Source organism: Balaenoptera acutorostrata, chromosome 1 (genome assembly GCF_949987535.1).
Source record: "Balaenoptera acutorostrata chromosome 1, mBalAcu1.1, whole genome shotgun sequence".
Classification (NCBI taxonomy): Eukaryota; Metazoa; Chordata; class Mammalia; order Artiodactyla; family Balaenopteridae; genus Balaenoptera; species Balaenoptera acutorostrata.
The window spans coordinates 97,708,389-97,732,478 of NC_080064.1; the positions used below are offsets into that span (position 1 = coordinate 97,708,389).

The 24,090-nt window shown below is 39.5% G+C and overlaps 1 protein-coding gene across 1 annotated transcript; it reads right to left on the reverse strand.

Moving 5' to 3' along the window:
• Positions 1-1,636: 1,636 nt before the first annotated feature.
• SLC16A4 (solute carrier family 16 member 4) lies at positions 1,637-22,936 on the reverse strand. The gene is made up of 9 exons (XM_007169439.2): positions 22,847-22,936; positions 21,502-21,620; positions 17,111-17,243; positions 16,557-16,700; positions 16,218-16,379; positions 14,416-14,931; positions 11,975-12,186; positions 10,811-10,904; positions 1,637-1,797 (listed from the first exon to the last, which is right to left on the reverse strand). Exons 2-9 carry the CDS (start codon positions 21,586-21,588, stop codon positions 1,637-1,639), a joined length of 1,509 nt encoding a protein of 502 aa, XP_007169501.2. The 5' UTR covers positions 21,589-21,620; positions 22,847-22,936.
• Positions 22,937-24,090: the final 1,154 nt, after the last annotated feature.

Here is a 24,090-nt window from a genome sequence, read left to right on the forward strand (position 1 = left end):
TGTGAGGTAGCTTGGTGGTATCCTCATTTTACAGAGGAGGAAATTGGGACTCAGAGAGGCTAACTTTCACGAGGTTACATAGTAACAAGTAGCAGAGCTTGGATTTATTATTATTTTTGCTGTTTGTGTGAGGGGGTACTGTTTCTGCTCTATTCATATTGTCTTAAATCTGAAATGTAAAAAGAATGTTAGACATTTACATTTAAGTGTAAAACCTATACATTTTAAATGGGACCAACTACAGTTTTGAAGATAACCCAGATTTGAACCCAGATTAATTTGGTTCCAGAATTGGTGCTGGCCCTTGGGAAATACATCCATCTTGTTGATCTTGCAGACTGATGGAAAAGATTGACATGTCAGCTCATATAGTGCTCTGTTAAAAGTTAGATGAGATTACAGAGGAGAGAATGACAACGCTGGGGGAGGTTTTCCAGAGGCTTTTGGTGCGTCAGATTGTGAAGGATAAGTGAGACTGTGCCTGGTGGAGAATGGCAAGCCATTGGGATTGTAACTGGTGGCACAGCTTGTACAAAGACACACGTGGAGAGTGAGAGGGTGTGGCATTTTGGAGCTAAAACCAGGCTTTCAGTTAAGGATTTTTCTCTATAGGGAATTAATAGATATTTCAAAGCAGAGAGGAATGGAAAGATGGAATAATAATAGTAATAATAGTCTTGAGGACCATTCTGAAGGAGATTCTAGAGGAGGTTGGTATTGCAGAGAACTCTAGGGTGGTCTTTTTTTCCTTTTAAAATCACCCAGATAATGAAGAGCTCTCTATCCCCATGTAGTTGCTTAGTCTAAGTGACATTAATTAGTTAACATAATTATTCCATATTTAAGAAACATCTTTTGGTTTATCTCCCGTTAAGAGCCACCTATTCAACTTTCATATAAAACTTGTTCTAAAGATATGTCTAGATATTTAGCTTGAACCTTTCAGATAATTAGATATAGTGAAAAAGTAACATTGTTTGGATGAGCTTTGTGCTTTGATGTAGCACATTGTTTGGATGATCATACTATTCAAATGATCTTGCAATAAAGGTTTGTTGTTTGTGGGGTTTTTTCTTTTTTTAGCAGTTCTTATTTATTTTTTATTACATAGCAATACATGTTTATTATAGAAAATTTAAGAAACAAAATAATGAAAAGAAAACAAAGATTATCTCTAGTTAAGAAGCAAAGATAAACTATTTGGGGGTTGTATACTCTTCCAGTCACTAAACAATGTTTCAATGTTCATTCAGATTCCAGAGTTCAATGGCTCTGTTTAATACTGCTTTATATGAAGGAAAATGGTTTTCTGTCTTTACATATTTTTGCAACTGAATTACCATGGCACAACTGAGAGTTTGGTTAATTTATTATTACAGTACATTCTGATTTTCATTTAATATCTAAAGTAACTGCTTCAACTGATTAAAATTTTAGCCTATTTGATTAAATACTAACAAAGAGTTTAATTTAAGTTGCTATTACTCTTTTCTTCCCACCAGTTAGACATTCTTCAGAGTGCTAAAGCAAAAAGGAACCTTAAAAAATTATGTGGTTTACCTTCTTAGTTTACAAATGCGGGTACTTTTCTTCCATGCTTTTGTTTCCAGTGACTTTTAGTTTAGACTTTGTTTTGTTAAGCTCTCACTTGATTGCAGTCCTCTCTCTTTCTGGTCAGACTGTTTTTCCATCTCTCAGCCAATGGTACAAAGAAAAGGGAAACTGAAGAGAGGAGATAGCATATGCCGGAGAAGTAGAAGGAGCCGGTGTATGTCTGGGTATAATCATATAACCAGCCTATAAGGAAGGAAGGATTTCTGTTAGTGATGCAAACCTTTCCATTAGTAGTTCTCAGCCATGAACCGTTCCTTGAAGGAAGGAGCCTCCTGTACTTACTAGTTTGTATTGTGACCCATTAGAAAGTTAGTCAAGCTGCTTACCTGTCTTATTTTCTATTGATGAAGTTAAATCAATTCCATCTGAGTTAGGGGTTTAAACCTTGGGTTAAAAGTAATTGTGAACCCAGAGCCCATCTCCAGTCTTGTAATGGAAGTTGGAGAAAATTAGGAACACGTACCATTTCATTTTAACAATGAATTTTATTAGAAGACCACTATTCTTACGAAGAAAAATATTGTGAATTACTATTTTCCAAAGAAAAAAGTGAGAACTGATTATTATCTTTTTTCCTTCACTGAACAGACATTTGAATTCTTACTATGTTCCCAGCAATGTGCTAGGTGTTGAGGATATGATAATGAGCCAAAACAGACATGGTCCCTGCCCTCATAGACCATATAGTTTACTGGGGATTTGGTATTAACCACATAAATTACACCTGCGATAAAGGCTGTGAGGGGATGGATGGTTCAGGAGGTTATGAGAACAAATGAAAAGGAACTGACTTACTTGGCCAAGTGGGTTAAACAATGACGTTAATTCCCCCTGAAATCAAAGTGCTCTTTTAAAGCAAGAATTGGGAGGGTCCTCAAATCATTGGGCTAATGGCACATACTAGAACTTCTTAAGTGAAACGCTTTTTTAAAAAAAAAATGTGAGTTTGTGGTGGCAAAGAATATTTGTGCAAGGCACCAACGTTTATACATTATTGCAAAAGTCAACCCTGTGGAAAAGGCAAATAATGTCTCAATATTATTACGAAAATAGTTTTGACCTCAGGCTCCCTAAAAAAGGCTCAGGACCTCTGGGGGGGGGGGGTCACAGTCTTTTCTAGATTATTGTATGCATATTATATTTGTAGATGCAAACTTACAATATGCCTTTTATAAGTTTTTATATTTAAAATCTTGAAAAACCTTTAAGTCAAGGATGTTATTCTGATCATTTATTCAAAAAATTTTGGTACTCTATGCCAGCACAGTTCTGGTTACTAGGGATAAACCCATGGACAAAAATGGATGAAAATATCTGTCTCCATGGAGCTTACATTGTATCTTTTGATTTTCACTTATATCTTGGAACATGATTTCTCACTGGATGTGTAGAGTATACCCTTTTTTTTTGTCCGATTGTGTATGTCTTTATCTCCTCTCCTTTTTATTCTCTTACTTGGCTCTGATAGAGACTTTCAATTTTTGTTTGTTTGCTTCATTAGCTTTTTGTTTCCTTTTCTTAATGTAATGGATGAATGGAATGTTTTATTTAAATTCAGCTAACTTTAAGTTGCTTTTACTTGTTTGATCAGTGAACTCAATTAAATGTTTCTTGGAGTTAAGCAAAATAGTGAAACCGACTGGGACAAGTCTTTGTATTATATTGATTGACCTTTAGATATCTAAGAAACGGTTGACCAATCTGTCAGTTTTTCTAGAAATTTCTGTGAAGGAGGAACTGTGGAAAGCAGCAGCACCCCCTCTTATCCTTTGTCATTCTTGCCTTCGTCCCTTAGTATAGCAATTTACCAGTTTATATATAACCTGTGAATTGTAAGACACGGGTATTTGAAGCAACACTCTAGGAAAAGACTACAAATTCTTGGACAGGGAGGTAGATAGTGCTGCTAAAAGGTCAGGAGGGTAAAGCTAAAAATAGTGAAACTGAGTTGTTTTATAAATCCTGGAGGGACTAAAACAGTTTAAGAGAAAACTGCTTATAAGCCTTTCATTTCACACACATTTAAAGTCAGAATGTTGTTTCTGAAACGTGAAAGATTAAGATATATTTAGTGTATTTCCTTACCAGGGCAGGGAGTTACTTAGCATGCTTTAGAACAGTTTCCATGTATTTCCATGCAAAGTTTGTATTTATTTATTTATTTATTTATTTTTGTCGTGTCGCACAGCTTGCAGAATCTTAGCTCCCCAACCAGGGATTGTACCTGCGCCCCTGGCAGTGAGAGCGCCGAATCCTAACCACTGGACTGCCAGGGAATAACCAATGCAAAGTTTAATGAAATAATTTGTTTTAAATCTGTTTCTCCCATTCATGCTTGATTATTGAGAGATTAGTATATTTTAAAATTCTGTCTCTAAGATCTAATTGCCATTCCGTACGATAATAATGTGAAGTTGAGTATTTAGTTTTAAGATGTTATTTATAATAGCAAATATAAGGTGAAATGTAAGATGCAGGACTATACTGTACTATTATTAATTAATTGTCCTATGAAAATATTAGCTTCATAACCAAGCTTAAATTTAAGTGGCTACTAGGTAAGTTAAATTCATAGCTTTGCTGCTCTAACCAAACATCTCTATTTGGTTGGAATAATTAGCCTTTCCCCACCATTGAAAGTAAAAGAAGACTGTATAGGGAATTCGCTGGCAGTCCCGTGGTTAGGACTCCTCGCTTCCACTGCAGGGAACACGGGTTCGATCCCTGGTCAGGGAGCTAAGATCCCACACGCCACGCGGTGCGGCCAAAAAAAAAAAAAAAAAAAAGACTGTATATTTGATCTGATTTTATTAGGTCTTTGTACTTTTTTAATAATAGCATGAAATAGATGTATACAAATGCACTTTCAACCCTGAACAGTTTCAGGGTTATTGTTGGTAGTTCAGAAACCACTGCATTCTAATCATTTTCAAATGGAAATACACGCATAAGTTGACATTCAAAAGACTAGGTTTCTTTGTGGTCATAGCAAAAGCATTGTGAGTGGCAGAGAATACCAGCCACAGTCCAGGAAAGCGTGCAATGCAATGGATCTGAGCCTCCACTCCATGCTAAGGAATACTGTATGTAGCCAGCATTCTGAGGAGTACGCTGCCTACTGGTGCAGACTTCCTAAGCTGAAGTCCCCTCTAAGCATTTCCTCGGTGTCTCCAGACTACCTGCATCAGATTCACTTAAGATGCATGTTAATTGTGCAAATTCATTGGCTTCCTAAGCATACTTCTTCCTAGGTGGCACCCAGTTGATTCTTACATACAATAAAGTTGTTGTCCAAATTACTTCTTTATAGCTGTAAACCTTGTTCTGGGTAGGAATATCTAATAATGTTTCCTGTGATAATTTAAAACAACTAAGAAGATAGGCCTCAGCCTATCTTAAACAGCTTTGCAAACCAGTTTTCTTACAGTCAACAAAAAAGGGATTGGAATAATCTTTTAAGTTTGATGTTTAATATAGAATCTAAATTCATTTTTTTAAATGTCAACATTTTAAAAATGATACTCTATATCATTTTATGGGTTAAGCCATACACGTTTAAAAATGAGATTAACATCTTGTCTAAAAAGTATTCATATCTGATATCTCAGAAGTTGAATTTTAGCTGAGTTATGAATCCTTTTCAATAGGATTACTACTGTAAGTTTATTATTGGTCATCATGTTAAGATTTGAAATACCCCTAGAAGGCCCTTAATTCCAAAGTTCCTTGATGGTAGTTCAAATTAGTTTTTGAGGATTCTGTAAGTGGCTAGCCAGTGTTGAACCAGAGCTTCTAGCTGTTAGGCTGTAGAATAGTGGCAGACTTCCAAGGTGTGCAGAGACAATGATCTTCTCACATTCTTGGGGTCACTGGAGCTGCCGCCTGGCTGTTAGCAGCCTTGTCATTTTACTTTGGGTGTGCTGTATGTGCCATGAAGGGAAAAATCTTGGGAAACATGGTTTAGCAAATATAAACCTCAGTGCCTTTTAAGACAGGAACTCTCTAAAGGCCTTATGATAGAAATTTGCTGTAAGATTTACTGGTAGTGCTATAAGTATTGGCTCTGTGTTGTAAGTTTTATTAAGAGGATTGTGGTCTGTGTTAGGATTTTGAAACTTGATTCCTTGGCCTTGCAAGGAAAGGACTACCTCCCCCCTCTCCTTTTTAAACCACAATAGAGAGCTATTTGGAATTTATTTTTGATGCTTTTGTAGGGATTCATTAATCCTAGGAATGCTGTATCAAAGTAAAATTCTGTGGGGTTTGTTGCTTATGGGGAAAATAACCTCTGGATAAAGAAATGATTTACATTGTTTCCTTTTGCCTCTTCAGGGTATATAATATATTCCTCAGGATTTAAAGGACAGAGAACTTTGTTCTGCCTTCTCACTTGTCCCCCATACCCCCAATCTCCAAAATGGATTTATAGCAGACCAAAAGGTTGAGTTGCTTGTGTGTTTGTTTTCCAAATAAAATTTCAGGCCGTAGAGGAATCTCAACTGATAGGCCAAGATGACTGATAAAACTGTAGCGGGCATGGTTGATAAAAGGTGGAGTGAGGACTGGGTGGAATATTTGTTTAACATTGTATCTGAAATGAGGATGGAAATGACCTGTCATTTCATGAGGAGATGAACTTGTCTGTGTTAATTGGACAGAGACAAGCTTAGATGGATGAATTTCCATTTTAGCCATTGTCTTTTCTTGTAAAATGCAGATAAAGAGTTAATGCAGGACTTCCCTGGTGGCGCAGTGGTTAAGAATCCGCCTGCCAATGCAGGGGACACGGGTTCGAGCCCTGGTCCGGGAAGATCCCACATGCCGCAGAGCAACTAAGCCCATGTGCCACAACTACTGAGCCTGCGCTCTAGAGCCCGCAAGCCACAACTACTGTGTCCACGCGCCACAACTATTGAAGCCCGCGTGCCCAGAGCCCATGCTCCGCAACAAGAGAATGAGAAGCCCACGCACCGCAACTAAGGGTAGCCCCTGCTTGCTGCAACTAGAGAAAGCCCGTGCGCAGCAATGAAGACCCACTCAGTCAAAAATAAATAAAACTAAATAAATAAATTTATAAAAAAGAAAAAAACTTGGAAAAAGAGTTACTGCAAAATTACCAGTTTTGCTCCATGGTGTTTCTGATGAATTGTGAGGTTGAATAATAATAGCAAGAGAGAGATGTACTTCTTCTTTAGGAACTAGTTACCTTTAGCTTATTCTGGAGTACAGTCAACTTAGTTATTTGGCATTGGAAATAACTTTCCTTGAATTTATTGAAAAAAATTATTTTTGTGAAATATCTGCTTGATTGAGTGAAGCTTTACTATATTTTAAGGTCGTTTTTATTATACGAAAGCTTAGGGTGCCTTCATTTAAAGGTAAGAAAATGGAGACATGGGTTACAGTGGCTCAACCAAATTTTTAATTAATGAAGTGGAAGAAGAATGCAAATTCTAACAATTCTCAGTTTTAGACATTTTAGACTAAGTCCTAATGTTAAGCAATGTATGTGGCTGACAGAGTGAATGCTATACCATGATCCAATAAGGTATGAAAGAACATTGAACAAATAATTTTGTCTTCTCTATGTCTATGTGGCAGCTAGTAGAGTTCTCTGCTAATGTTGCTTAATAATTATTGAATGAATACTGAGTTATAATCAAATAATTATTTGTGAACCAAACAAAAACCAAATAAATGAACAAACCAAACCAAACAAACATGTAGATACAGAGAATAGAGTAGTTGTTATCAGAGGGGAAGGGGCAGGAGGGAGGGCTAAATGGATAAGGGAAATCACCTGTATGGATGGAAAATAAATTTTTGGTGGTGAAAACAAAAACAAAATTATTTATGGCATTTTAAGGGAGTTTTCAGAGATTTGTGATTTAAATTTTTTATATTAAAATAAATATTAGCATAATATATGCACTCATCAGTTGGGAAAGGGAGTTGTATGTGGAAGAGAGGGGAACTACATTTGGTGGTTTTGTTTTATAGGCAACTGATATGGGCTGTTGGTGGTTTTATTTTTAAATGAAACTGAACAGCCCTTAGCATTTTGAGCTCATACGTCAAATACCTCGGGTACAAGACTAGGAATTTCACATAAGTAACTTATATCTGTCTTGTACATTGGAGAATATGATGATATACTTGGCTTTTTTTTGCCCAAGGCACTATTTTTTAATTTAGATTGCTTTTTGCAGGTGTACTTTTGTTAACAGGGGTCTATTAGAAATGTATATTAAGTTTTAAAAATATTAATACTTTTTATTTTTCCACAACCTTCCAAGGCTTCCGTCTTGGTGTCAGTGTATAGTTCTGGATGCCATCTACCAGCAAAAAACAGCATTTGGGTTTGGATGAACAGTGACATTTGGCCTACCCTTGGGTCTACTGACCACCTAGGTCAGGAAACCTAGAACAACCCCGAAACTGATGCAGTCTGAAGCAGGCCATGTTATTAACTAAAATTGAATTTGTTGCTGAGTATTGGCAAGAATAGGGAGGGCTGTGGGGTGGAGCGGGCAGGGTGGTCGCTTGTGGGGAGTCGGGGGGGATAATTTTTAAACTATTATTTATTTCAATACCTGTCAGTTTTAACCAAGATCTGATGAAGAATTTTGTTGCTACTATATTTCTTATCATAATCACCATTACAAAAGATGTATAAATAATTTTCTTGCCCATATGCTCTATTTACGTTCTTTTAAAGAAAAAAGTAACTTTAAAAAAATCTCGGTTATATGATTCCTTGGGTTTCCTATGCTTTATTTTCCCCTTTCCTTGAATTTTTAAAATATGCTGTATAGAACTAACTTGTTTTTCTTTTTCATTTCCATACAGGAAGGAGAAAATTATTATTCATGTACCATTTTTAACTAGTCTTTTGACTGAGGATTATTGTGAAACATTTTACTGTTTGCTAGATTCCTCATTTTAAATGCCTGTTATCTTTTATAGGAATTTCAACTTTTGTAATTTGGTAATAACAAGTCTAGGTAAGTAAAATATGAGGATCTCATACAGTTCGGAAGATCTAAGTTTGGTTTAGAATTTAATATTTTATAACTAGTAAGCGTTTCAATTTAGTTAAAGCTAAAGACAGTGACATAACTTGCCTGTACCGGTTGAGGGATGAGTGGATCTGTAACTCAGTATTTCTGATGTTCTTTAGTAGTTGCTGCTGGAGTCAGAAGTTAGGAACAAATCTAATGGCCTTTGTAAAACCCTCTTGTCACTTCACAGAGCAAGGACCTACAGGAGCAAGGGCTCTCCCGAAGTCTCCCTTCAGCAAGAAGCCTAGCACTACATTGTAGTCAATGAGAGACCATGGTACAGAGCAGGAAACTTAACTGAATTATATATTATTATCATAATCTTGTTTAAGATACTCTGAGCAACTCCCAGACTAAAAACCTGTGCTTAAGCTTTCAGCAATAGCCTTATCACTTCCTTTGACTTTTGTAGAACTTAAAAAATTTATGATTGCCTAAATAATATTTTCAGAGTTAGCAGGTAAAAATTCTACCATGAGCTCTGTCTTTATCCTCACATACAGTGCTAGGGTATCATGGACATTGGGTAATAAAAGGCTTGTAACTTTTTTTTTGACTCACTAATAGTAAGAAATGTGTTTTACATCACATATGTTTTCTGTTACATAGGTGTGTGTGCGTGTGAAATAAGTTTCACAATAAAGTGATGCACTCTCATTTCTAATCTGCTCGTGGTCCTTTTTTATTAAAAAAAATTTTTTTAAGATCATGACCAACAAATTGGTTTCAAGACCCACACATACATCTATAGCTTTTTCCTTTTAAGTAATACTCCTCACAAAACTTGCTTTGTCTTCTCATACATTGAACTCTCTAAACATTTTTAAATGTATACAAAAACATTTATCTCTAAACATGTTGTAGTTTTGTTATTTGCCTTCATCATTTGAATAAGATATTCTGTGCCCTGGTATTTGTTACTTCCCTACACTTTTGGCCTAATAGGCTTGAAAAGTTCCAAGGCGTTGTTAGGACAGCCAGTGAAGAAGGGTCAAAATTGAAAAAATTCATCAGCAAACTGTATTTGAACTCTGTTTCCTGTATTTCACTGACCTGGATACTAGCCATAGAGTAGCTCTGCTAGCCGCCTCTGGTGCTTGGTCTTTTACCACTCCTTGTATAACAATTCTGGGCTATAAAATTCTAGCCTGTTTTCTAGTTACGAAGTATTGGCTGAGTTAGACCTCATGGGAAGAGGTGTGTTCATAAATGCAAATAAGGACTTAGTTGTGTATTTGTGTAATTTTTTCTTTTAGATAGGTATACCTAAATTGAAACTCAGATAGTGGTACATTATTTTACCTTCAGTAATAATTTCTTTTATTAAGTTCTTATACTTTTGATATTTGCCTTTGTAAGTCTTAAGTTTATAGAGGTGCAAATCTAACGTCATTATAAAACTTAGTTAAAAAAAATTGATAGTGGGACAAGATCAGACCCTTTTTCTGTCTTACTTCAGGACTGAGGGAAGCAGAAGTAAGTTTTAGGCTGAATTCCTTTTTGTGGATGATTGGAAATGCTGTAGTAATTTGTAATTCAACTATATTGAGAACCTATAGTGTAAGATACTAAAGCTTAAGTCTGTTTACTAAGGAAATTTGTATGAGTAGGCAGTCTTTTAATAGTCTTAGATTAAATGTTCAGCAAGCACAAAATGTCCCAATAGGTAAAAAGTGAATGTAAAACAATGCTTCAGTCTTAAAGTTGACTTAAAAACAGAACTCCCCCAAGTTTTACTCTACTTGTATTTAATGTTCACCAGTGGCCCCACATATCCTCTCCAGATTCTGGCCTTTAGTCCAAGACAGCTTTTGTTTGTTTTTGTTTTTAACCATCATAGGTCTTTGGGCATCTGATAAAACTCTGGATTGTCTCCCCAGAGAAGTAGATACACACACAATCCCTGCTCTAAGACTCCCAAGAGAATGTAAGAATCTGCCTAGTGCACATCTGTTGAATTAACCCTCAGATTCTCCTAGATTAGTGATGGAGTTGTGAGAGTTGTTATAGGAACAGCAGAGATAATCATCAGTTTCTTTTAACCTGATAATGTTGTTACATGTTACCATTAATCATGGATCAGCATTTTGTTTCATTGCTGTTGAAGTTTACTCAGAATGTGGGGAAGCTGTTACCTGCTAAAGGTGGTCCAGAAAGGACAGCCATCCCAGCAAAGAAACTGGCAAGCCCCAAGAACCTGTGTACCATAGAATTCCCAGACAGATCAACCTGCAGGGATTAGAATCCAATGTTAGCCATATTGAGGGTGAAATTCTGTGGAGACCTTTGCCTACAGAGGGGCAAATACTGTGTATGTCATCTGAAACTGTGAACAGTTGACTTCTGAGGTGATTTGGATGGCATTTTACCCTGATACTATGAAAGAGCTGAGGCAGATAGGGAATAGTAATTTCAGTAGGCAGACAGTGTTTTCATTTTATTAGTAAGGAACGTTGGTTTTTGTTTCTTTTTTAAAATCTTTTAATTGGTTCAGGGATTCTTTTTTCCCCTGAACCTCACTGCTCTTCTCTGTTAGGAAATAGTATTTATAGTTGGAGCTGACAGTGGTATTATTGAATCCACCTATGGCTGAATACCAACCATCAGTTTATAAGAAATCAGATATCACAGGAGTTGATTTCAGCTTTAGAAAGTTTGATTTTTGCTTAAGCCTCATATAAGATCCTGCAGCACTTATGCTAATATTGATATCAGGCCAGAAGATTCCGGGGGATTCTGTTGCAGCACACTGGGGGCCTAGTTCTAAGAACCCATGGGGTTCCAAGAAAAACCCAGAAGTATTTGTATAACTCAGTTCCATTCAGGTCTAGGACTTTATGTCAATTTGGGGTAAAGATGGAGAGGAGTTAAAAACACAATGTCCTTATTAAAGTATACAGAACTTCTCTCAACAAGAGAGAAGCCAGTGCTGGTCAGGAAGCCCTTTTTTCTTTTAAGGAACTCTTCCAAGATGTGTCTTAGATCCAAAGAAATTTCTGGAGCTGAAGGAAAGAAGTGAACAGAAGTCTAACCTGGGAGACTGATAAGCAAAATGGAATCCTTCTGACCCCTATTTTGCTCTTCTTTCCTGTCCCACGTGGATAGTCCTCTCGCCCCCCGCCCCCCACCCCCCCCCCCCAAGGTAAGATGAATAGCTGGTTAAGATATAGCTACAAGGTTTCTGAGTATGTTTGTTTTTAATTATAAAATTAATACAAAATATGTTTTCTCTTTTGGGGAGGTGATTGTTAACACTTTTACTAAATGATGTAAGAACATTAATGAGTGTGTCTACTCACCAGTACAGGAAGTATCAATGCCAGGTAACCACCGGAGAAAATGGCAAAGAAGATGGTATAGGTCATAAGTAGTGGAAATGTGGTGGCAAAAGGAGCAAGCAGGTTAGTGATGCCACAGAGGATGAGGTAAGACCTGTGGTAATGATACTTCTTGATCCAGTTTTGATCAGCAACCCATCCGGAGATAATCTGACTGACTGTCTCAATGATACCTGGAACAATATTGAAAAAGGTCTTATGAAATCCTAATTCCATTTTCCTAGCCCCTTTGAAAACTGTAAATGCATAAGGCATCTTTTCCTAAGTAATATGACTTCATCCTGAGGCTGGGACATAAGAGAAAAAAAATGGTTCCATTTGTCTATCAATAGATTCTATCATTTACTTACCTATTCCAGACACATCAATAAAATACCAAAAAGGCTCCTTCATAGTTGGGTAGAGTACTCACCAGGTGTTTTTTCTGATTGTGTTTGGGAAACTCATATCACCAAACTGGGAATACCAGGTTATAGAGAACGCTGGGCTCAGTAGGCCTCCCTTGAAGAGGTGAGGAAGTGAGATTTCTTGAAGATTAGGAAACCCACAGGTTAGTGTCCTGGGGAAGTCATATGGTGGACGACTGGAGTATAAAAAAGTCTTACAGTGAAGAAAAAAAACATGTTGAGACTCATAATTGCATATGAGGTTTTGGTAATTAAGTCCTCCTCCAAAGGCTATTACGCTTAACTTGAAAATATGTAGAAAGTCTGGAAATGGGAGATCATCTCTTGAACACTGGAACTATGGTGTAACTTGAATAAAATTTAAGAATAACATTTTTCACTTAGTTTTATGATAACAGAACATTCTTATCCTTTATCCTAGTATATGTTAATGTAGCAGTTAAATATTGAAAGAGATTTTCACCAAGAGGAGCATGAGCTGCAGTTGTTTTATACTTAAAATTCTTCCTATGGTTCAAACATAAATTGCTCCACAAAAAGGAATTAAAAATTCATACTACCATCTCTATATCTATTTTTACAGTTATTTCCTAGGATACGTATTGAAACTTTATTATGTTCTTTGGTCCTGCTGTAAAGCCCTAATCTGATCTAAATTGATACTACCAGCCACTTCAGTGGAAAAAAAATCAGTTTAGCTATGTATCTTTTTCTTGTGTACGCAAGTTTTATTTGACTGAAGCAGTTGGAAATGGGGTGCAATCAGTTTTGCAAGGGCTTGGTAAATAGTCTTTTCCAGAAATTAGCAAGAGAAAAGTTAATGTTGAGCTACTGAGAATTTCCAGATAGAGCAAACCAGTTCCATTTCATTCATTTTCATTTTTTTAGACTCCCTATTTTGTCAGTTGAAAGAATCCATATCTTCTAGATCAAGCATTCTGTTTCCATACATTTTTTTTTTTAATTTATTTATTTATTTTTGGCTGTGTTGGGTCTTCGTTTCTGTGCAAGGGCTTTCTCCAGTTGCAGCAAGTGGGGGCCACTCTTCATCGCGGTGCGCGGGCCTCTCACTATCGCGGCCTCTCTTGTTGCGGAGCACAGGCTCCAGAAGCGCAGGCTCAGTAATTGTGGCTCACGGGCCCAGTTGCTCCACGGCATGTGGGATCTTCCCAGACCAGGGCTCGAACCCGTGTCCCCTGCATTATTGGCAGGCAGATTCTCAACCGCTGCGCCACCAGGGAAGCCCCTCCATACATTTTTATAAGTACTCAACTAAAATGATTGTTTTTTTCATTCTAGTTCATTTTAAATGTCAGCCTACCCATTAATGACTAGCCTTAGTATGCTTATTTATCTTATCCTCTTACTTTGAGTTAAAGGGGGAAAAATTCTTAGCTACAAATACTACTAGAACATTATTGAATGCTTACAGTAGTTCAGGTACTATTCTGAACTCTACATGCATTACTTGCTTAATCCTAATAACCTTCTGAGAGTAGATGCTATTATTCATATATTACAGACAAGGAAATTGAGACACAGAGAAGGCAAGTAACTTGCCCAAGGTCACACTGTCATACACTGCAAAAACTTGAACCTGGAAAGTCTAGCTCCAGAACCAATCCTTTCAACCACTGCACCGTGCAGCCAACCTAGGATTGTTTTTGCTTGCTAAAATGGCTGTTGTCACTGAGCACCAGCTTTCTAAAGTTCGGTACCCAACAAATACTTAGATACTGACATAGGAAAATAAGACTTGCTTTGGGGTCCGCTGTCTGGTAGGGAAGAGCCTGTGTGCAAGATGCAGTGACAGGTTGGAGGGAAAGTCCTGCTGCTCCCACCAGCCTCAAAAAACTTGTTTTTCTGGCCTTCCCACAACTCCTTTTTTAAAAAAAATTATTCTTCTTAAGCTTTTTAAAAATAAAATTTAATAAATTTTTGTAAAATTAAGTTCATTTCTCCTTTTGAGGGTGAAGTTGAAGTAGACTTTCTTACCAGCTACGGAAACGAGGTAGGAGGCATCCATGATATTAATCCCCAGTGTTTTGGCTCTGGCTACCAGGTGAAAGGTAGGGATGAAATATGCCAACTGACTGAGGAGAAAAGACCACGTAAATATGTAGAAAAAAGGATTCTTAAGAAGAGAAAAATCAAAGAGTTTTTGTTTGCAGCTCCACAAAATAGCCTTTTCCCCATAACTTTCTTCATGAGTTTTTCGGAAGAGTCTGTTCTTGTTGGGTTCATTGTTGAACTCTTCATTTTGATTTTGTGAGACTGTTAAACTTATACCAGGTTGTCCATCCTGCATAGTATTGTCCCTGATGGCAGACTCTTGCATCTCATTGCAGCATGATGTTTCTGTCCCACACGCTGTCTCTGGACCACTTGCAGACAAACTGCTACTTTTATCTTTAATATCGGAATTGCTCTCGCTTTTGATATGGATGGGTCTCAAGAGCATACTAGAAGGCACCAAATGCAATGTGATTGCTCCAAATAATATAAGGGTACCTGAACAGGAGAGAGAGAAATTGAGAAGTTAAGCTAAAAATTACCTCTCTCATTTCACAATACTCTGTATGCTTAGGCTCAGAAGAGGCCCCACCACTAAATATTCAATCATAGTGCAATAATTCCTGAAAACACTGCTTTGTCCTTGTATTTAGCTGAAAGTATCTAAATCCATTGACTTAACTGTTAGCCATACACACTGATGTATCCTTGTGAAAACAGGGAGTCCTTGGAGATAGAAAAGGGGAAAGCTGTGCCACTAGGGGGCATGGAAGGAGAGTTATTTGTGCTAAAGGAAAAAAATGGTTTGGGGTGGGGGGAAGTCATTTCAAATGTTAGAAAATTACAATGTGTTTTAAATATCCTGAAGTGAGGGTGTAGATTTAGGTACAGAAAATACAGAATTAGGTAACGGGAATCATTTGGAAACTGCCTTAGAAGAGGAGATAGCCTTTCATCCCATGATGTTTTAAATTTCCTCGAAAGAAGACATGCCAGTGTTGCCTTTGAAGCTGAGTAGTTGCTTGACTTCAGCATGTCCTGACCAAAGTTGTGACTTGGGTGTGTTGCTTCTAGAGATAGAATTAGCTGTAGTTTCTGCTATCCTGTCTTATGGATTTGTCAGCTGGTCTTGTTCCCCATGAGACTACTGGTGGTTTTTTTAATCAGGAAAGGAAAAGTTCAACAAGACTGCTCTGTAGATAGGAATAGGCTTATATATTCATGTATATGTACATATACATAGATTTTTTTCCCCAATACTTTGAGGTTATTTTAATCCAAATGTTTTATCTCAGGTATGAAGAAAATTGTGGAGTGAATGGTTTTTATTCATTTGTGAAAATTTATAGTTGACAGTATATAAAAGATTAAGTATTAAGGAACATAATCCTCTTTTCACTCAATTTTTTTCCATCTATTTTAGTGAATCTGATGGAGGAGACTTTTTTTTAAATGCAGATTTTTTTCTTAAAGAGAAAATTTGAAGAGAATGCTTTGAGTAGAGGATCCTTGTTTCCCCAGGAGTACCGCTTTCCCTGCAAAGGTGTGTTTCCCCAGCCACATAGATTGCCCTCCATCCCCTCAGACTTGAACTCTATGGTGAACTCTGAGTTGCCTGCGTGGCGGGCAAAGCCTGCAAGTAGTTCAGGGTCTCTTTTGCCATATATTCTCCAAGGAAGAATACTTTACTTTAGAATCATGCTCACTTCCTCTCTAGTCATCAGAGAGAGGGCTCAACATTAAATCTTACAGAGTTGATGGTTCAGAAACTTAGAATGACTCACCTGTCCAGTCATATAGATCTATCAGGACTTTTGTAAAAGGCGCTAACAGAAATGTCAGTCCCATCCCTGAACGGGCAATAGCTGTAGAAAGAGCTAATCGTTTTTTGAAGTATTTGGTAGTGACCACAGCAGCGACTTGGTACAAGAAAGCAGAACCCAAACCTAAAAGAAAAACATAATAGCTTGGGATCACTTTCACATTAAGTGGCTTGGTACTGGACAAGATATTCTCCTGGACCTGAGATAATATAAGTAGGCCTTTTGAACTCATGGAGAGTAAAAGGGAAGGTTCCTGGTTCCATTTTTTTTTTTAAGTCTTAACTTTTACAATGGACTCACCAGGTAAAAATCCCATAGTCACACAAAGAAAGGGAATGCTTGTAGCCCAGCTGCTGATCAGATATCCACCAGTAACAAGGAAAGCCCCAAGAATGGAGGCAGTTTTCTCTCCAATTATGTCACAAATAACAGCAACTAGGGGACCTTGGGAAAAGAAACAAATGCTAGTTAAATGTGCTCTGGCATCCCTTATCTTCTGGTGTGCAATTTAAATGGGCAACTGAAGGGAAATAAGAGGACTCTACATTTGTGTATCCTTCAAAAAGTTGTCTGTATTGAGTTTCTTAATATTCCCAGCCCCACACTATTTTGCTTTTAGGAAGAAGTTTTGTTGTTTTTTGTTTGTTTTAAAGAAAAGATTGTAAATTTTTTCTAGTTTTTCCAAGTCCAGCGGAGGCTAAACACTGCAAGTCCTTTTCTCAGCTTTACATATTGATAAATGAACCTGAGTTTTAGCAAAGCTTCAGTCTTGAATGACTGACAGATGAGTCTTCTTGGAATTGCCCTTTGGTGGTCCTTTTCCTTGGACAGCAAGCTTATTGATGGCTTTATACCTGCAGAAAAACGAAGTGATGACATGATGGATCCAATCCAACCAGTTTGCTCTGAGGTGCCTTCAAACTCTTCTTGAAAAACCACAAAGAAAATTGCAAAAGTCTTGGTCATCCCCATCACGAATACATTTACCTAAATCAAAGCAGACCAAAGAGTCCAAGTCAGGTGGTGAGTAAGCCATTACAGGGGAGGTTGGAACTGCTGGAGGCTATGATTCTCTGTTTCACCTGTATTTTACCCGTTTGTTTGCCAGTTCCTCTTTGTAACATTTTATATTTTAGGGGGGGGGGTTGTCCACTTAGAGTGTCTAATCACTTTACATGAAAGCATCTCATTTAATTCTCATTACAAAGGCATGGAATAGGTGTGTCAACATTGTATTAGAAATTCAGGAAATTGAGATTTAGCTTAAAAGTTGCTCAAGATGGGGATGCTGGAGCTAAGACTTGAACCCAGATAGACTGACTCCAGACCAACCACTATACCATCCTGTTACAGTAGCATCTGTTAAAAACAGCTAATTCCAGTTACCTTTGTGAGAGATGTGTGTTGGTCCAAAAGAATTGTTCTGTCAGTCCTTAGTTAGCTTTGCTTTAACTCTGCTTTTGAGCTGAGTACCCTCCCTCACCTGGTATGTAAATACGGCAACCAAAATAATTTATCACCCAGTTGAAGCTCTTTGAGAGTGAAAAGAGTGAAAAGTAGCGCTGTTAATTGATGCCTGGACAGCAAGGGTAATGAGGATGTATGGTCACCTTACGGTTGGGTCATGTGCCCCACCCTTTTTTTCTGTCCCATCTAACCCTTTTGCCCGCACCACCCTCCTTCCTTCCACTAGTGGGAGCTCCTCTTTTGAGGTCAGGTTTTCTTTCAGTGGAGTACCAGCATTTGTTTCTTGGAATTCTGATTAGAAGGGGGGCAAGTGAGGAGCAAGGTTCTGAGGGGAACTAGAAGGGAGGCCTAGCCAGGCTCTGCAGTCAGTCAAAGCCCAGGAGCCACATGTACTCACTCTTGTCTCTAGGGGCTTCCTAGTGGCCCCTTTCCTTTTTTTCAGTGGCCTTGGTGTTTCAAGGCCACTTTCTCTGCTTTCAAGCTGGCTATGCATTGTGGAAGAACCACAGATCCTGGGTTCCTTTTCACTGATTCTTTCTCTGTTCACCTGGTAAATATTTCCCCCTGTGGTTCTGCACTCATCTCATTTTATACCTGCCCCATAGACAACCATTCAATCTCATGGTTTTAATTACCACCCTTGAACTCATGGTGTAGCTGTGAATACTGTGTTCCATCTGCAATCAGCCTGCCTCGGCCAGAATCCTGGCTCTGCTTCCTATTAGGGGTGTGACCTTGGGCAAACTACGGAAGTTAAGCTTCCTCTTTTATAAAGTAGAGATAAAGTAAATGTCACCTAGCTCATAGGACTGTGAAGACTGAGAAAATTCTGGTAAAGTAATACTTAGTACTTAATACTCAAACTGTTAACTATGTTTTTGTTATCTTGTGTAACCATTCTGCTTTCCCAAGAGCTGGAGACTCATATTACTGTCTACCATATCTTTCTAACTCAGGTTAACTTATCCAAAACTAAACTCATCTTTCTCTTATCCCATGCCTACTCTTCCTTTTCATTTCTCTTGATTGGTACCATCCACCCACTCACCCAAATCAGAGACCTGCCTCCACTTAGGAACCTTCTTCCCTCAGCCTCTACCTACTGAATAAAATAACCAAGGCCTTCCCCTCCATCCTCACCGCTAGACTCTTACTTCAGACTAGTATTATTTCTTGTCTGGAGTAAGGGACTAGGAATCAGTGGTGGTGCTCCAAGGTTGCAAAAGATGGGGTGGTGAGGAGGAAGTCCCTTAATGTATTTTTTCCCATTCTGATTTGATAGAAGCTACAAGACTTTCCTTATTTAGAGTGAACAATGCTATGGACACCAGGGCTATATATTCAAAAATGAAAAAAGCATTTTATCAAGCACTTTGTAATCATAACGTGCCTCAAAGGCACCTCTATCAGGAAGCGAAGCTAGAGAATATACATGAACCTTAAATGACCCAGACTTGTTTCTTTTAGTTTAAAATACAGGGCGGTGATTGCCTCCTCTCATGAGCAGGGAATGTGACAGTGAGGCGTCATTCTGTAAAATTACCCTTCCTCTTTTTCTGTGGACATGGGTTCTGTGCTGGCATCTACAGGATGCTGGCCTCTACGTTCTTAGCCATCTGAGTTTGGCTAGCTACTGGTCCCCCCAGTTTAGCACCTTTCCTCTCTGGTCTTTCCTTGGTGTCTGGGCATAGCAGCTGTAAGTGGATATGACTTGTCTCTAATAACGGGGTCTGTGCCTTCCACTGTGTATATCAAGAAGGCCAAGGACATAGCCTTTGTAGCCACCCTGCCTCCCTCCCTTAACTTGTAACCTTCCAACTTTGTTTCTGTTTTGACTCAGAGCTATTAAAAATCTTTTCCCCAAGGTCCAGATATTCCCTTAGTTAACTAAGCAGACTAGATAAATCTTTATTATACTATTTCATGTCATGTTTTGGACTAAGGTTGATGGGTTTCAGTCCTGTTCCAGAGTCCACATCAGACACTGTACATGGGCTTGCCCCATCATCCATCCTCCCATCTGTCAACAGGTATTTATTGAGTGCCTACTGTGTTCCAGGCTATTTACTAGGGCTTACAGTGGTGAGCAAACAGACATGGCCCCTGTGCTCATGGAACATTCAGTCCTGGGACACAGGCTGAATACAGAAAACAATCATGCAAATACGTAGTTATAAAGTATGGTAGGTTAGAATGAGTCATTTTTTTTAAAAAGTAGGGAGCTCCTGAAGAACATGTTGTAACTGGGTTTTTCACTCACCTTTTCAGGAGCTCATCTATTATAGAAAAGTAGACTTTTAACTTATGCAGACACAAAAGCATCGTCATCTTAAGTACCCACATTACCACTGTGGGTGATTGGCCTGAGTTAACTGTTAACATTTTGAGGACCCAAAATGTTTTTTGTGTGTGTGTGCTTTTATAAGTAGCATCACACCCAAAAAAGTGGGACATTGTTTATTAATCTGGTTGTTAGACAACTTTTCTTACCAGCAACTAAATTGGTCAAATAACTTCCTATCCTCAGAGGATAATACAGGAAAAGGAAGGGTGGTTACTGGGGAGAAAGGTGGGAGAATTAGAGATCCTCACCAACAATGCCAGTTCTGCAAAGCCTGTGATGTGGGGAGGTGGCCCAGCAACAGGAAGGCTCTCAGACTTAGGGTGTCCTTAGTTTCCTTTTTAGTAACACTTCTGGGAGGAAAAAAAAGAGATTCCACATTCTTTGGTAATGAAGCTAATGTTTAACAGATAGTCCTGTGGTTAGGAGTTTTGTATTATGTATATCCTGGCTGAGGACTTCTTCCCCTCCTTTCCCCTTCTCTGTCATAAGGGAGGAGGTGTGGTATTTCTACACGGTGGGCCTCAGGGTAGTTAGTAGTCACCAGGACCTGCACTCCCTTCCCTGGGAGCTTCTTACTGTAGGGCTGGGCTGGGGAGGAGGATCAGGAGGGAAGGGTATCTTTGTGAATACCTCTCAAAGTTAACTGACTTGGGAACACTTAAGAGGAACTGGGGAGCTGGTGCCATTCTCAGGGTTGCCTGGGATAAGCTGTGATGGGATTCACCAGTCCCATCAGAATGACCCTGCTGGTTCACAGCACCCCTGTCTCACGTAACGACCCCAAGAGCTTCCGGGAGGGTGAAGGAAAGAAGTTAATTAAAAAACAGAGTGCGGAGTCCAGCTGCTTATGGATGAAGGAGAAAAATCAGGCTCCGGTTTCAGAATCCACATCATTCTCTCCCTTTCCAGACATGTCAGAAATGTACATTGGGCCTAACTCTAGCATAAGTTATGGTTGGCGGGGCTGGGATGGGAAGTGGACAGCAGGCAGAACAGAAGAAAAGTCCCTGCCCCCTAGGAGAGAAGGAAGTTGCTTCCAGCAGGGTTAACGTCTATGCTGGGCTGAGCTGGGGAAGCCCCTCCCCACCCACCCCTGCAAAAGCACTTTTTAGCAGTTTCCAGTGCTACTTCTGGGATGGTTAAATGTCCGATTGTCCCCAAATCCTAATTGCCATGCAGCCAGGGCAGAGCTGCTGATGGTAGCTGGAGCACTCTGTAGGTTTAAGGAGGGGTAGGAGACAGGATGGAATGCTTCTGCTTTCACTCAAGGAGGACATTTTCAACTTTCTCTTGTGTTCATTGGCAGTTCCTGGCCTTGCTCTAACCCCCTTTCCATTCAAATGTCAAGGATTTCATAAGTGATCGTAGTCTGCTCTGAGCCTTTCTCAGGGAGCCTTCTTTCAGGCAGTAGCAAAGGGGAAAGTAAATTCTTACCAGGAAGAAATGAAACACAACCATCCATCCCCAACCTCCATCCAGGGTTTTCATGTAGGGTCGGACCTTCCCCTCCCTCTTCAGCATGATGCTTCGTTTGTTTTAAATGCGGAAGATCCCTGTGACGAATCCAAGACAGAGTTGACTCAGTTGACAAACTGATCTGAACTTTTATTTCCTCTGCATTATAAAACCACTTGTACTGTGATTTTTTTTCAGCCCACCTCTAAAAATAGATGATTTCTCCTCATTTCTAAAGTTTACAGACTCTCTGGAGTTTATAGACTCTCTGATCTCAACCTCAAAAATACAAGCAGGGCTTTGTACCATTTGGGGGATTTTTGTGGAGGTCTGCTGCCTGGCTTCCCCTGGAAGTCCACAGGGAGCTGACAGTTCTCTTGGAGTATGTCCTTAGTTACATATAAAGTCTGCCCGACTAGACTGTCCCCTTATCCTCGTTTATTCCATAATCATGATCCAGGCGGAACCATGGGAGAAATGAGGAAAAGATAACAAAAGGCTGTGATGTGAGGGACATCAAAGCCACCACAGAAATCTCTCTTCCACCAGTTTGAATGGCCTCTGAAAGATGACCACTTAGTTCACTTCAGGCAGGTATAGCAAAGGAGTTGATCGCAAAGCCTGACCTCACTGACTGTGGAGTGGCCATTCCTTGCACTATTCTCCCCCCAGGTCTGCAAGCCAAATCCTAGGGCAAGCTGTGCACCACCCTCTGGTCCTCTGGGTAAGCTCTTGACTTTAGAGAAATAAAAAAGGGATGGGGAACTTCAGGTTTGGAAATTCCCTTTCACAGCACTTGCTAAAATGAAAATATTCTAAGGGGCTAAATAGACATGACAACAACATGCAATGACTGTTCCTTGAATGGATCGCAGGCCAGAAAAAAGTTGGAAAGGACTTTAGGAGCTGCGTTGGGGAAATTGGAATGAGGACTGTATAGTAGACCAGGTTAGATCTCTTGGGGGTGATGGTGGTCTCGTGGTTCTGCCGAAGAATGTGCTTGTTCTTAGGAGGTGTGTGCTAAGAAGCTCAGGAGTGAAGTGTCATTGAGTCTGCTACCTTCTCACAAGTGGTTCAGTAAAATAAATATATATAGAGAGAAGAAGCAAAGAGAAAATGTAGATATTCTGAGGGAGAGGGTGGCATTCTTTATTTGCCACCGGCAGATAGGCAGGCAGGCTGTTTCTTTCTGGGAAGGAGAATCTGCCGGCACGGCGTGTGGTATGGCCGTCTGTCTGGTGAGCAGGCTGCGCAGGGAGAGATGCTGGTTGTTCAAAACATTATAGAGGACCCACCCCAACACACAGTCCCATTTTCATCCTACCTTTGATGTGGTGTGTAGCAAGGGAATCCTCCACAGACTTGAGGCAATCTGGGAAGAAAAACTATACAATTTTCCAGAATGTTGCTCTTTTTCTAAGGCGTTTCATTCTTCTGCCCTGTGAAAACAAGCAAGCATTGTGAGAGCCCAGGGTTAGAGCCAATTTAGGCACTCCTGCCAGTGGACTTTACTTCCTGAGGGGAGGAGGAAAGACTGTAATTTGACATCATCCTGGGCCCTCCCTCCACCCAAAAGCAAGCATCGGAGTAAACCAAGTAGAAAATCCTTTGGGTAACTGTTGTTGATTAAACCTGGAGGCCGTCACACTAAGGTGGCTCTAATGCCAAGTTGGCCTATGTCAGCAAACCAAAATCGAAACAGGGTTATGAAATGGAAACCAAAGGATGACCAATCACAAACAGCCAGTCAGGAATTAAGCTGTGGCCCATTAATGACTTCCTTGCTACGCTTCTGCCTTCTCTCTATAAAAGCCTCTCCCTGAGCTCCCGTTGGTGGAGCGGTCCTAACACCTTCCAGTTTGACACTGCCCGGTTTGAATCCGTTTTTGTTCAAATAAACTCTTAAAATTTTTAATATGCCTCAGTTTGTCTTTTAACAGTTCTGGGGTCAGAAGAGGGAACAAAGGAAGGAGACCCCGAGCAGCCAGAGGTAGGTATCTGCTGAGCCCATTGGCTCGCTCGTTTCTAGCTGCCTCTGGAGGTGTGGGTAAGTCTCTCTCCCACCCTAGTTCCACAGCTTTTGCAGTATGAACTGTCAGACTTCAGTTGAGCATTTCTTTTTCCAGACTGGGTCCAGAAACTGGTTGGAGTCAGCCTGGGTCCGGGGTCAGACTGGGTTGGACTTAAACTGGGCTGGTCCTGTGTGAGGTCTCAGGTGAATGAAATTTTGTTTTAAGGGTGAACAAGTAGGCTAACCTTACCAAAGATAATCTTGTACTACAGTAGCCACAGTTTATCCACTTATGAGGTGCCCTAGAGAAAAAGGGATCCCAGCCAACACTTAAATAAGGGTAGAGGGAAAATTTTTCTTCCTCCTCTACAGTTTCTGGTGACCAGGATGACACCTGCTGGGACACCCCACTTGCTTTAGAGCCCACTGATGGGATCCTGGGAAAGCTGGCAGAAGCCCATAAAAGGTGAGAATTCTTACCAAAGTCAGTTCTCCTGGACCTCCACCTGTGGTGCCTGGTTCAGAAAGGAAGGTACAATTTCACACTGTTCCTTCCA

What these genes read in the sequence shown, in the direction of transcription:
- SLC16A4 (XM_007169439.2), bottom strand. Translation starts at nt 21,588, where the DNA reads ATGCTGAAGAGGGAGGGGAAGGTCCGACCCTACATGAAAACCCTGGAT. An exon ending in TTGTGTTTCATTTCTTCCTG is followed by an intron (nt 17,244 to 21,501) that starts GTAAGAATTTAC and finishes GCTTTGATTTAG; the next exon opens with GTAAATGTATTCGTGATGGG. An exon ending in AGATCTATATGACTGGACAG is followed by an intron (nt 14,932 to 16,217) that starts GTGAGTCATTCT and finishes TCTCCTGTTCAG; the next exon opens with GTACCCTTATATTATTTGGA.